The sequence below is a fragment of the Schistocerca nitens genome, chromosome 9, assembly GCF_023898315.1.
Source record: "Schistocerca nitens isolate TAMUIC-IGC-003100 chromosome 9, iqSchNite1.1, whole genome shotgun sequence".
Lineage (NCBI taxonomy): Eukaryota > Metazoa > Arthropoda > Insecta > Orthoptera > Acrididae > Schistocerca > Schistocerca nitens.
In genome coordinates, this window is record NC_064622.1 from 260897699 (window position 1) to 260913234 (window position 15536).

The 15536-nt window shown below is 43.4% G+C and overlaps 1 protein-coding gene across 1 annotated transcript in view; it reads right to left on the minus strand.

The window, feature by feature from the left end:
• LOC126203833 (transient receptor potential channel pyrexia-like) overlaps positions 1-15536 on the minus strand; it is a 281000-nt gene that overhangs the window by 122299 nt on the left and 143165 nt on the right. The window contains exons 5-6 of the mRNA XM_049938202.1: positions 11459-11722; positions 728-912 (exon numbers count right to left, since the gene is read on the minus strand). Of these exons, the coding sequence (XP_049794159.1) occupies positions 728-912; positions 11459-11722 (449 nt within the window). The remainder of the gene's footprint in view (positions 1-727; positions 913-11458; positions 11723-15536) is intronic.

Below are 15536 nucleotides of genomic sequence, written 5' to 3' on the forward strand. Positions count from 1 at the left end.
CAGTGCCATGTAGTGGCCCAACTATAGCGCCATCTGGTTTCTCCCTTCAAGCTAGACGAATTTCGTTCTTTGTAGTTTTTTCGTTTGATGCTTATTTCGTGAGATATTTGGCCCAGTCACTATCAATGGACCACCCTGTATATCCACTATATTATGCCAGCCTGTATAGACTAACCATTTTGTATCCACACATCCACATTTCAACATGTCCACAGCTTGTGGTCTAGTGGCTAGCATTGCTGTCTCTGGATCATGGGGTCCCGGGTCCGATTCCAGGGTTGGCGATTTTCTCGGTCCAGGGACTGGGTGTTTCTGTTGTCCTCATCATTTCATCGTCATCATCATCATTCGTGATAGTGGCTCGATTGGACTGTGTAAAAAAAATTGGACTGTAGAAAAATTGGAACTTTGTACAGGTGCTGATGACCGCATAGTTGAGCGCCCCAAAAACGAAATATCATCAGCACTTCAGCATCTGACCTGCTGCCCAGGGAAAAGTAAATATTAATCTCTTGCTCTTACCACATTTACTTGGAGGTACTAACCAACTTAAAAACATATGACTTGCACCAACTAAAGTTATTAGTCGGCAAATGATGTAATTACTGATGTGATGATGTTCAGTCTACCGTCCCCAGTCACCAGTAGAAACATCTGCAGTTAAACCCGTTGCACCCTGTATGTGCACTAGGGCAGTTAAGGAAAGACCGGGAAGGATGAGGCTGACCTAGCGACGGCGGCGCGGTCTTTGGCGGCGACGCCGGCGCCCGTGAGCAGCAGCGGCGTCACGCCCGCCATGTCGCTGGCGTCCGGCTGCGCCCCCGCCTGCAGCAGCAGCGCCACCACGGCGTCGTGGCCCGCCTTGGCCGCCTGGTGCAGCGGCGTCCGGCCCAGGCACTCCACATCGCACAGCTGCACACAACACACCAGCTCACCATAGCAGGCAGCGACCGGTTACGTCTGAGAATAGGAGGACTTGTCTGATAAAGTCCGATACTACGGGGTGTTCGAAAAGTCTCTCCACAGTGCCACATGATTGTTAGCTGCACGTGCCGTATGCCGCAGTGAATATATCGAAATAAAACTCAGAGAAATACAAGTTCATTGAATATTCATTTTTACTTACAAATTTTCGCATAATGGAATGTTGGGATAGTCCACTTGAAGGGAAGTAATCCAGGCAGGCGAACAGTCATATGGCACGCACAGCCAACAATCATACGGCACTACAGAGAGACTTTTTGAACACCCTGTACTACTCTCGTTCGATCTGTAGTCGCATGCATCAGACTAGGTAATCAATATGTGGTCTATACCGTTTTCAACAGTTTTCGTTACGAGAATTTCGAACATCAGAAACCAATAAGTCTGAAACATCCTTGATGTATACATGCACACTGAAGCCACGAATGAAAATTTGAACCAAGGCTGAATTTAGGCAGAATACCAAGTGGACTGAGGCGTGAACGTGAGTTTCGATTGAGGAAGGAGGCATGTTAGAGTAATCCATGGTATTTTGCAAAGACACTGTGCAGGCTGGCGTAGTGGTTGGTTCACTGCCCAGTGAGAAGGAGACCCGGGTTCGAATCTAGGCCTTGGTACAAATATGCATTCGTTGTTACAGTCTGCATATATGCATCACAGATGTTCGAGTCTTGAAAATGTCTCTATAACTATACACCAGGTGTAGAAATATGAAACCAGAATTTGATTGCAATAATTTCCCATTTGTCGTTTGAAACTGATAAACAATATTTTATTCAAAATAATCTCCATTGCTATTTATACATTTCTCCCACTTCTCCGGCAGACTATGAATGCCATGCCAAAATTCATACGAATTGGAGTGTTGTTCAGCGAGAGCGTGTCCCAGTGATGCAAATGAATGATAATCAGATGCAGCCAAGTCTGGAGAACAAGCTGCATGCCCTCGTATTTCCCAACTGAACGCCTCCATCGTTTCCCTGACCAGTTTTGCTGTGTGTGATGGGGCGTCATCATGGAGTAATGACTTTTCGTTGACTTTGTCCATATTCCGGTCGTTTTTCATGTAATGCTCGATTTAAATCGACCATTTATTGTTGGTAGAGAACAGTGTTAACGGTTTCACCTGGTTTTAGCAGCTCATAATCGATGACACCCTTCTGATCCCACCAAACACAGAGCATTGTCTTCTTTCCAAAGCGATTTGGTCTTGCAGTGGATGTTAATGGTCTGCCTGAATTCACCCATGATTTACGACGCTTAGGATAAACTTTTCTTCACCTGTCACTATTCAATGGAGAAACGACTTTCTTTTGTATCTGGCGAGCAGCATTTCACAAGTGATCTATCGATTTGCTTGGTATATATCATTCAGTACATTCAGAACCCATATTCCCACTTTCTGCACCTCTCCCATAACTTTCAACCAAAGAGAAACGGCTTTTGCGTCACAGTCAATTGTTCCGCGAGTTCCTGTTGAGTTTGAGTATCATCTTCATCCAATAAAGCCTCCAATTCGTACTCTTCGAACTTTTTCTGTGGTTCCCGTGCTCGTCGTTTCTCACGTCAAAATCATCACTTCTGAATTTTTTTAAACACTCCAAACAACCTGTTTTTCCAAGAGCATGTTCGCCGAAAGCTTCGACAAGCGTTCGATGCGATTCTGCAGTAGTTTTCTTCAAGTGATAGAAAACCATTGCTGACCGCAAAAGCGTAGTTCGTATGCACAAAACTCGACATGTTTATGGGTTTGAAACAGATACCGATGTATGGAATTTGCGTTACTGTATGTTGACATTGGTCATCAGCCGTTACATGATGCAGATGGCGCTGCATACACGGTCTCACAGGTCCTACACTGACGGCTAGCACCATCTATTGGGAAATTCCGGTTTCATAGTTCCACACCTAGTAGTTTCATCTGATTAAAGCACCTATCCCCGGGTTTCAGATGGGATCCCCCCCCCTCCCCCTTCATTCATTGCTGAAGTGTTGTTTCAATATAGCTGGAGAGCCTCCGCAATGCTGTTCTAGTGTAGGCTGAGGCGTGAATTGGAATTTGGATTGAGGAGGGAAGCATGCTAGGGTAGTCACTCTAGCCGTGCAAAGCCATTGTGCCAAGGTGGCGTAGTGGTTAGTACATCTGCCTAGTGAGGAGGAGATTCGGGTTCGAATCCCAGCCTTGATACAAACTTTATTCCTCACTTCAGTCTGCATGTATATAGCACAGATCTTTGGGGCTCGAAAAGGTCTCTGGAACCATATACTTTCTTGTGATTAAAGGAAGCCAGTAACACGAGTTCTGACGACGGCGCCCATAAGGAACCAGTGCCAACTTCGTCTCACCGATTTGATTCATATGTACGGCACGACTAGGACTTCAACACATGTAAACAGGAAGACGCAACTCTCAACGGTTTCCGAGAAAATCTAGTTCGAATATTTTAGGCCCTCTTATACGTAAGCAGTGTGGTTAAATTATACTTTCACCACTTTAGAGAGCCTTATGAAAAAGGAATAAATGTGTGACAGTAAAACTTTGTGAAGACATTTGGAAATACATCTGGAAAAAAATAATGAATAAAACATTGAAAGAAACATGTTTTAAGTTTCGGATTTGTTATTTGCGTACCATGTTTACGTTCCAGTTTGCAAACTTTGCTCAGCGTGACGACGATCTACATCCACGACAGCCTGGAACGGCACTAGAGATACTATTTCACAACATTCTTTCCAGCGCATTCTGAACAGTGCACCATGGAATGTGCAACTGTCGTGATACAACTCGTTCACTGCTTGAAGGTCGCACACTACATCCAGCATACTCAGCCATGGCAACAGTAAATTTTTCAACAATTTGTGGCGCAGTTGGCCGTCGGCCTCTTCCAGCAGCAATTCCAAAATCACCAGTTAATTCCGACCCTGGTGAGGAAAGAACGCCTATCCATATCTCTTCATTGTGTCTATACTCGTGAAGAACGACAGCACTAATGTGTTGTTTTCATTTGACAACTTTACAAATAAAGCCCTGCTCACCTTGTCCATACTCATGTTGACTGTCTCCATCTGCAATGTACACTGATGCTTGTGTTTCAGCCTTACTTTGGCGTACCATAACCTGTGCCTAACAGTAAGTCATGACACACAACTAACAACGCAAATCCTGTAGCGCAAAGACTGAAAATCACTGCTGTAAAGTTGCATACCCATACTGCTAATAGTTTTCCGTCTATGCCGGCTCAAGGAACAAAAACTTAATTAAAAGGATCCTGTGCTTTCTATACTCGCTAGTATTCAAGGAGTCTGTAGCCGAGCGAGTAAGTGCTTACGACCCACCGACTTGGCTCATATTTGGCAACTCGCTTGTTGACAACCTAAAATGAAAGACTAAGATATTTTGGCTCAACAAAGCACCGTCTTTAAAAAACTGACCATAAAGGTCATAGTGCGCAACTGACTCAGAACTGATGGGACTGACAGCTTAATAAAAACTGAACTTTTTCCATCATCAAACACTGAAGAGGCAAAGAAACTGGTACATCTGCCTAATACCATGTAGGTTGCCCGCAAGCATGCAGAAGTGTGGCAACACGACATGGCATGGACTCGACTAATGTCTGAAGTAGTGCTGGAGGGAACTGACACCACGGACCTGCAGGACTGGCCATAAATCCGAAAGAGTACGAGGGGAAGAACAGCACATTGCAAGGCAACCCAGATATATGTTAACGTCGGGGAGTTTGGTAGACAGCGGAAGTTTTTTTACTCAGAAGAGTGTTCCTGGAGCCACCCTGAAGCAATTCTGGACGTACGGGGTGCCGCATTGTCCTGCAGGAATTGCCTAAGTCTGTTGGAATGCACAATGGATATGGATGGATGCAGGAGATCAGACAGGATGCTTATGTACGTTTCACCTGTCAGAGTCGTATCTAGACATATCAGGGATCCCATATCACTCCAACTGCACACGCCCTACACCATTACAGAGACTCAAAAAATTGGCTCTAAGCACTATGGGACTTAACATCTGAGGTCATCAGTCCCCTATACATAGAACTACTTAAACCTAACTAACCTAAGGACATCACACACATCCATGCCCGAGGCAGGATTCGAACCTGCAACCATAGCTTACAGAGCTTCCACCAGCTTGAACAGTCCCCTGGTGAAATGCAGGGTCCATGGATTCATGAGGTTGTCTCAATACCCGCACACATCCATCCGCTCGATACAACTTGAAACGAGACTCGTCCGACCAGGCAACATGTTTCCAGTCATCAACAGTCCAATATCAGTGTTGATGATCCCAAGCGAGGCGTAAAGCTTTGTGTCGTACAGTCATGAAGGGTACACAAGAGGGCCTTTGGCTCCAAAGGTCCATATCGCTGATGTTTCCTTGAATGGTTCACATGCTGGTGCTTGTTGATTGCCTAGCACTGAAATCTGCAGCAGTTTAAGGAAGGGTTGCACTTCTGTCACGCTGAACGACTCTCTTCAGTTGTCGTTGGTCCCGTTCTCGCAGAATCTTTTTCCAGCCACAGCTATGTTGTAGATTTGATTTTTTACCATATTCCTGATATTCAAGGTACACTAATGAAATGGTCGTATGAGAAAATCCTCACATTCATTGCTTCCTCGGAGATGCTGTGTCCCATCGCTCGTGAGCCGACTGTAACACCACATTCAAGCTCACTTAAATCTTGATAACCTGCCATTGTAGCAGCAGTAACTGATATCACAATTGCGCCTGACACTTGCTGTCTTTTACAGGCGTTACTGACCACAGTGCTGTATTCTGCCTGTTTAAGTGTCTCTGTATTTTAATACGCAGTTTCTTCGTTGCTTCAGTGTATATGTGGTCTGAAATCGCATATTTTCCTAGAAATAAAGGAAAGAACCTTTCACGAATGCTGCTTATGCATCTTTAAGATAAACGCCGCTGAACGAAAGTGCCAGTGGCGTAGCTAGCAAGGAACATGACCGGGAAGGAAGAACCTGCATTCGATTTCCAGGCTCGTTCTGCTGTTTTCTTTTTTTTATTTATATTTTTTCTGCATCGAATTTGGAAGGAATAGGCGAGTTAGTAATGTAAGTACACCAATAACAAAGTAGGCAAATAAATTTCTCAGACGATATGGATTAGGAAAGAATTAAATTTTTAATCTTCAGTGTGTGAAAACATATCCAAATAAGACTGCTGCGAAGACCTGCATTCGTCGCATGTTATCGCAAAAGGGAGAAAAACGAACCCTTGTCGCAGTTGTTAGTGAACTAAAATAACCATTCTTACACAGAGTAATACTCCAGCACAGCGTCTGCAAAATTTTTGCCTTTCCTGTGGTAATGCGAAACTAATGACTCATTTGGTACTCGGGGTACAGAAGAGATCAGTTGATCAACCAACTCGTTAAAAAATGTGTACACACTTGCTCCAAATCCGTGCAGTTTACAAATCATTTCTTGAGAACAATGTAAAACCATTCGTTTCTGATAATAAGTTTTGTCTGGTATTGGATTCCTGGGATGAACAAACTAATACTGTCATGTATGATAAATGACGAGGGTCAAACGACTTGTACGACAGAAGTAATACCACGAAACAGTACACCTTTGTGCCACTCTTGTGATGGTTATTTTCATCACTAAATTAAAAACATTTTTTCGAAGCTTCAACATTGTAAAGCGCTTCTGGACACGCAGTGGGATTTGCACAATCATGCGGTTGCAGTAACGATTCGCAGCGTAGCTCGTGAGCAACTATCAGCACCGATTTCTGAGGCAATGTTATCATACGCGTAGTATGCCCCAAAATTAATTCCCAAGAAAGGAATATTTTTAAATGTAAACCAAGTCTGTCTTCAGCTGTATCTTCGGAACGAACGATGTAGTTGCGGACATTGGTGCAACAAGTATATTTGCTTCGAATTTTTATATGACAAATACCATTCATCTTGTTGCTCGAAGGAAACTGAGGACATGTAACAGAACGAGTGGAGGAGGCATTGTAAAGCAACCAGAAATAAATTTTTAATTATTTTCCAATCCAAGTCGTTTGAGAAACTTATTTGCATACCTTCTTATTGAAACGTCCTGGCAGAATAAAACTGTGTGTTGGACCGAGACTCGAAATCTTGCCTTTTGCGGGCAAGTGCTCTACCATCTAAGCTACCCAAGTATGACTCACGATCCATCCTCACGGCTTTAATTCCCCCAGTAACTCGTCTCCTACTTCCCAAACTTCGCAGAAGCTCTCCTGCAGACCTTGCAGAACTGGCACTCCTGGAAGAAAGGATATTGCAGAGACATGGCCAGGCCACAGCCTGGGGGATATTCCCAGAAGGAAATTTTCACTATACAGTGGAGAGTACTTGCCCGAGAAAGACAAGGTCCCGAGTTCGAGTCGCGATTCGGCATACAGTTTTAATCTGCCAGGAAACTTCATATCAGTACACACTGTTGCAGGGTGAACATTTCTTTCTGGATCCCTTCTTATCATTTTTCTTACTTACATTATTGATCCTCCTATTCCTACCGATTTCGAAATGTAAGAAAGTAAAAATTTTAAAAAAATCTGCAGTATGAATTTGGGAACCGTACCCAGGCTCTCTGCCCCATAGTCAGATACCTTGGTCGGTATGGCAGCGGCGCTCCCATTGAACAGCGTTTACCTTATGGTTACATTAACGGCATTCACAAAAGATTTCTACATCGATTTCTAGGAACACATCCTTTTACTGACCCCATACATGATGATGGAAAATGTTAAATTTTCAGTTATGTGTAAATCGCTCCATTTCGAGTTATTTGCGCGTCATGAACTTTAGGTATGGTTTTCTTAAGAACCATAGGATGTTGAGCCAAAATATCTCAGTCTTTCACTTTATGCTGTACACGAGGGACCTGCCAAATATAAGCCAAATGGGTCTGCCGTGTCTGAGGCCTCTCCCCTCCCCCCCCCCTTTTAGTTCCATAGACACGAGGTCTCTGGACTGAATCTCGCTGCAGGTACTGGTTTTTTTCCCCCACAGAAACATTTTGATATGCAGGTGGTCCACCATCGCGCAGTATTAAAATAATTCCTTCAACATGTACTCCTTGGTGGAACCTTGTAGCGTTCATTTTTAGAGATAGGTGAGGAACATTTCTAGGACGACAGCAAAATTTCGTGTACGTCATCGAACAGAAGCTTCTAGGCGGACTGCATAAAAATACAATCAACCATACAGCATCACTCATCTGCATTAATATTCGATATGCATGGTACGCACCAAAATTCTGTGATGACCGAGAATCTTTTATGAATGTAAACCAAGTTTGTTTTGCAAGACACACACTGGAAACATCAAACACATGAAAAAATTCGGCGTTCGTTACATTTGGAGTATGTCGCAGTAATTACTATTCTTCATGTTCCTACGGTCAGTACCATCCTGATAAGTGCGGTGTTCCATTGGTTACACATAATACATGTCTCAAATGTAGATACAGTTATGTAAATAAAGTGACTATACTGATTTCTCTGAAATTTCTCGTGTATCCTTTTTTATTTCCAAACTGCTTCCAAAAAAGAATTCTCCTTTTTTCCGGGAGAAAGATTATGAAAATAACAAATCATTCATTAGATATTGTACACTCATACCAAATTTGTTGTTATAAATACGTGGGAATGAAGAAAAGTCCCATCAGCGAGAATCGACCGAGAGCCCTCGTGCTGATGAATCTATGCCCTTACTCCTTCGGCTGCAGGCTCTTTGAATGCTAACGACCTACATGGTATATAAGTATGTCTCCAATTTTCAAACGCGATTTTCTCGAAAACAGTTGACGGTTGCATCTTTCTGTTTACATGCGTCGAAGTTCTAGTCATGCCCTACACACCCTATTAATATGAAACGAATCGGTGAGGCGAAGTTCGTATAACACTCTTGTCAGTCACAGATTAATTAAGAAATTTAGAAATTTACCAGTAAAAACGGATCGAGTCTCGTAAAACAAGCTTTACAGCGGAATGGGGACTACTATACAAAGTATGATCAAAAGGGGAAAGAATTTACTCTGTGATAATTGAAGGTCGTATAGTAAAATAAACTTTACCTGTATAGAGTTTTTCGATGTCTTCACATCGTATGTGTAGAGATGATAGATCACATCATGAGCAGTAACCTTTGCTGGAGAATAACTTCTGTTATCAAATTCTAGGTGTGACGGATCACATCATAGAGAATAACATTTTTTACAGACAAAATATTTGCTGCCGCTTCCCACTCGCTCCGCTTTAGCTTTCACTGGTCGTGGAATGACGAGAATTCACTGAACTAGCAGGGTCTACTAACCATGTGTGCTGCATACTGCCTACCCCTTTAAATAAAGCGACTTTTAATAACAAAACCTTAAGAATGCATGGCTCTAGGCGGAGAAAGATAGTTTTGAAGCGAATCACGATCTTAAAATTCGCTAGATTTACCCCTTTCATACGGAGCAGAAGACTGGATTATTGACAATACACAAGGCATACACGCGCTGTAGACTGCCTACGCCCTGCCGCCTTCCATGGGCATAACCAGTACAAAAGGACACCTAGTGTCGCCAGGAAGCGTCAGCGAACATTTTGACTGCAACAAAAGTTGTTCACCGTGTCGTGAGCTTTCACCCACAGACATTTGATTGTACAGCACAATAAGAGATAACGATACCCAATTATGACTTCTTGTATTTATTAGTTCTATAACCTACAGTAATAAATAAACACTTTCAAAATTTCAATATTTACCGGTTATCAAACAGTAATACAACTTAAATCTCTCGATCCTTGTACACAGAAAAAATTTAGTCTTCAAAGTACAAGGAAGGGACACTTGTTTCAGAAGTTCAGCATATATCACAGGATGCAAACAGTGAGAATTGATAATTATATAAGCTAATATCATTAGCATTCCCCAGGACATAGATCACAGCTGCACATATATCCAAAGAAAATACTATATAAGCTAATATCATTAGCATTCCCCAGGACATAGATCACAGCTGCACATATATCCAAAGAAAATACTTTTGAGTCTGTCAGTTGTAAACGAGCACTGCTGACAGAGTCAAATAAATGTGGCTGTACAGGAGAGAGAGATGACAAATTCATAAGAGTTCAATGGAACAGAGCAATGTCGTACCCCAGCACTAGCATTATTGAGGAGACAGTGGTTTGTCGTAGATGACGATGACCTACTTAAGATGGCGGCCAGAAGAGAATTTACTTCCACAAGCAAACAAGGTGAAGTAATTACGAGTTTTCTCATATTACCTAGTTTTCAGTATAGTTCAAGCCTTGGCAGCTGTGTTTTCAACTGGTTTGACTTTCTTTTTATGTTTCCTGTCATGATGTCTGGTTTCTCTTGCGTTTGCCTTATTCATTACCAGTGCAACTAAAATTTTAGTAGCGGTTAATGTAGGGCCATCTTGTGTCTCACGATGGAATCTCATCACACTCCCCAGCACCCCCTACCCACAACTTGGAACTTCTCTTGAGGTCAGAAGCACAACGTCCAGAGTTGAAACCACGCAGTTTTGTCACAGGTGGCCGAGGAAAACATTTCAGACGCACCACCACTCAGAATCGATATGAAAAGGCCTCAGCAGTTACATACACGGTGTCAATGAAACAACCCTTTAGTTAGGGCGTTTATTAGCACATATTTTGCGCACGTAAATGGCAGTCTGCAGTGCCCCCATTGAAACTGATCTGACCCCTTTAGAGATAAAAGCAACAACAATTTTTCCTCTTGTATACAGGGAGGGCAACTGGGAGTCGTTCAAAATCGTTGGGCGAAATTTGAACATGATCTGAAGCAGCAAAGGGTGTTTATGCTTTTTTCAGCCCTGCTGTTTCACACCCTCCTGTGGCGTGATCATGTGGGGTGCAACATTGACACTTGCATGAATGAAACAGCAAAGAGTTCCTGTAAGATCCCCCAGTTCAACAACACCATCAGTGCCACCTGGCCATCGTTCTTGTTCACTTTACAGATGTCTCTATGCAGAGACACCCATACACCGATACACATCTGCTGGCGGTATAGGCAAGCCATCTAACAACCCTCTCATTTTGCACACAGTCAGCGTGTGCTAGTACCGAGAGGATTACTGCACGTTGGCGTTGGGCAGAATTGTGGAGAAACTTGGTGACGATCTGACATCATTAGTTTACCTTACATCTCAAGTGAGCTCCTGAGCTCTGACCTTTTTCTTGCGTGCGTCGGTGCACTGCTGTTTGAAGCATCGCTGGGCCAGAGAATGACATTGCAGGGTGCCAAATTTTTGCAAAATTGCAGAGGACATTTGTAAGCAGATTTGAGCTAAATTTCGCACCCCTGTGTCACAGTGGGAGGAAATTATTGGGTTTATAAAAACTGCCCTTTAATTGTTTTGCACAGTGTAATTGTAAGTTTACAAGTGTAAACGACAGTAGGCAGTAGATAGCGACCTTCTCGTTGACGAGCTGCATGTTGGTGTCGAGGGTGGAGATGCCGTCGAGCAGGTCGGTGGTGGAGCCGTGCATGCCGGCGGCGGCGTTGGGGCTGGCGCCCGCCGTCAGCAGCAGCCGCACCACCTCCAGGTGGCCGCGCGCCGCCGCATGATAGAGCGCGCCGCGGCCCAGGCGGTCCTCCCCGGACACCAGTGGGCAGCGCCGAAGCACCGCCTGCGTCACCGCCAGGGACTGACCCGCATCCGGCAGCGACGCCGCCACCTGCCGCAGTCATACAGCAGTCTGCTCAGTTCACTACAACACGCAGCAAGCATTCGATCGATATCTGATCCATTTCTTCCTGTAGAGATGGAATTTTATTTTTTTTATTTATTCACTTTATTTGACCTAGTCAGATCAGGGCCTTCAGGCACACTCTTACACTGAATCTGCGTGTTACACGTGCAGTATATTAGTTACTTGAAAAATGACAGTAATTTTAGTATGATTAGTAACAAAATGATATTAATAGACTTAAAAATGATTTGAATATACAGGGTGGAGAAAAACTGTGACACGAAAATTTAACCCTGGATAGCTGATGCCAGTAGGAACCAAAATTACTAATGTTGTGTAGGTCGACAATGCTCCATTTTTAAACTACAGAAACATGGCGCCATGCGCTTCGATTGGCCATGGGGTTGTCCTGTTGCCGTTCCTCAGTTGACAGTAGCGCTATGGTTGTCGGTTCACACATACAAATGCCCTTGCCCAGCCACTGCCCCAAAGTGATATGCACACATGTCGAATAGGTCTTGCTGTTTGTCTACACCTCACGTCAGAGGCATTCACAGGTAAGCTTCGCTTCAGAATCACCTGCGATTTAGTCATACGGTAAGCATGGTGGCATAGTATTCGTTTGAAGAACAACGAGATATGACTTTTGTTTATGGATTAGCCGATGGTAATGCGCATGAAGCTCGTCGGTTGTATGAGGAGCGGTACCCAGCAAGACGCTACCCACACCAGCAAACATTTACAGCATTCCACCGACGTCATGCCGAAACAGGCTCGTTAGGGGGTATCGTGGTGATGCTGGAAGACCTCGAACAAGACGGGATACTGCATTTGAAGAGACTGTTCTCGAGCGCTTCAACAAAATACCTATGACAAGTACTCGAGCGGTTGGACACAACACAGTGGTTACTCATTGGTTAGTCTGCAAGGTTTTGAGGGATGACAGCCTGCATCCATTTAGTTTCCACCGTGTCCAAGATCTAAATGCTGCAGCAGACTATGAACACAAGCTAGGGTTTTGCCGGTAGTTTCTGCAACATGTTGCACGAGATCCTGACTTCCCCACCATTGTGTTGTTTACCGACGAGTGCAGCTTCCATTGGGATGGCCTTTACAACACTCGAAACATTCATTACTGGGCAACGGGAAATTCTCACGTCACGTACGTCCTCGGACACCAGGAATGATTTTCGCTCAACATTTGGGCAGGCATTGAGGGCGACTATCTGATTGGGCCGGTCCGTCTACCTCCTCGACTTACCGGGGCAAATTACTTTAACTTTTGCAAGGAACTCTACCCAGCCTGCTGTAAGATGTTCCACTGGACATATGGCTATGCATGTGCTTGCAGTATGATGGGGCGCCCGCACATAACAGTCATGCTGTGCGCAGATATTTAAATGAACTCTTCGACAGCCAGGTAATTGGCAGATGTGCTCGTAGGATATGGTCCTGCGATCACCAGACCTCATGCCACCAGACTTTTTCCTGTGGGGATTCTTCTGTGTTCTAGTTCACACACAAAGACGCGAACCACCTAGAAACGAAGAGGAATTAATGGATCGCATTCAGCATGCCGCCATTCACATCAGGGCAATACCAGGAATCTTTGAAAGAGTTTGGCAAAACACCGTTCGACGTTCCCAAGCTTGTGTCTCAGCAGTGAGTCACCATTTCGAGCACATGCCTTACGTAAATAATGTCCTAGCTACAAAAAAGGCTCTTATCAGGGTCAACACAATTTGTAAAAGACTATCTGTGCGCAAACTAATCGTTGTTGATGGGTTTGTTCCTGTCAAATAACTTCCGGGAATTCAGCCAGGTAACACTTTCAGCGATCCCCGATATTTCGGCGGGAGAACACCCCGCCATTTTCACGACAAACTGCAATGGACAGGCAGCGTACATGCCGATTTAATACCTCGGTTCTCGGACTGAAGCAGGAAAGATAACACACACACACACACACACACACTGAACACTAGTGCCACCAGAGATGACCAAAGTCAGAGCTATCGATAGTGAAACTATGAATTCTCAGGTGAGGTAGCATTGACTCTGTCCCTCTGTTTTTTAACAAGGGAGAGAGCCGGATTCGAAACAGAAACCTCCATCCCTGTTAACGAGGTTGCTCGCTAATTTAATCTCAACTGCCTCCCTAATAACACTATCCTAATAGCTGGACGTGCATGCCAATATCTCGGTGTTATTATATAACATGGGGTGACCAGTATCCAAGCAATGTTCGGCAATAGCAGATCTATTTGGCTGCTGTAATCGTGTGTGCAGTTTATGCACGTCCAGCTATTGGGACAGTGTTATTAGGGAGGCAGTTGAGATTAAATTATGGGAACAAGAACACAGATTAAATAGATTTTATCTGTAAGAAAAGTCATCCCTAAAATTATCACAGAGTATAATAAATCGGTAGTTTGCTGTATGATGTGGTGCCGAATGTTTTTCAGGAGATGTAGGCTTTGGCCTACTAGGAACCAATTTCACAGTGCCATTTCAGCATAATTAATTGAAACAGGTACTCAGCAACAAGATAAAGTGCAGTACAATCCCTAAAAATAGATGGTGAAGACTTCTTATACAAACACTTAGTTTGCCAAAATCGCAATTGTTTGTACAGCTATGCCTAGTTATGGCAAATTTGAAATGCAATTTTCAAACCACATTAGTACAGCCTGTAGCGTCTACGATGACCATTACAGGTACGCACTTTGTCATAATTGGTTAAGAAAAAGGGACTACCTGTAGTGGTCGTTGCAGACGCTACAGGTTGTACTAATGTGATTTGAAAATGGCAATACGAATTTGCTGAAAGTAGGCATCACTGAACAACAATTCGATCTTGGTAAATAAACTTTTCGTTTAAGAAGACTTCAAAATTTACGATTGCAGATCACCTCCTACAATACTAACTATGTCAGGTAATCGGAAAACCTAAAAATTTGCAGTTGCTAACCTTGTTTTCCCATACAAAAAATGGTGACAACTGAGTTTTCACACTTGTCTCGAACAAGAGAAAGGACTTGGCATTTATCCCTTCAAAACTTTGATCTACGTTCATACCAAATATTGAATTCATATTCTTAACACCGCTAAGAAGCGAGTGTATAAAACCCATTTTAAGTTTAAAAGGTATCTTTTTGTACTACTTACACAATAACGTTCAAAATCTGCAGAGAGCTGATACAGAAATTTTACATCGCTGGCGACAAAGATACGGTTCTCCACGTCGGAATGCTGACTCTACAGATACTCCTGTACTTTGTGCTAGACCATATAATTTCAATGTAATGGTGGTGGATCTTTGTCGTGGGAGTCGAGAATGACCTATCGACAGGAACAGTTGGGCGCAGGATGGTGAAGGCATTACTGGATGCTGGTCGTTTTTAGTGTTTGACACTGCTATTAAAATTCCGAAAACGACGTGTGAACTACGTTTGTATGGAGGACAGAAGGACAATGGTTGACATAGAATAACTGAGAATCGTTATGTTCAATTGAATAGACAAGAGTGGTTTCATGGGTACTATGGATGGAAATCGTATACTCGTAGTTAAAACTATGTACGAACAGAAAGATATGAGATTTAGAAAGACTGTCAATTACAGACAGACTTTCTTCCTGAGATTATGAAATGGGATAATGTACACTATGTCATCAAAAGTATCCGGACACCTCCAAAAACATACGTTGTTCATTTTATGTGCATTTTGCTGCCACCTACTGCCAGGTACTCCATATCAGCGACCTCAGTAGTCATTAGACATCGTGAGAGAGCAGAATG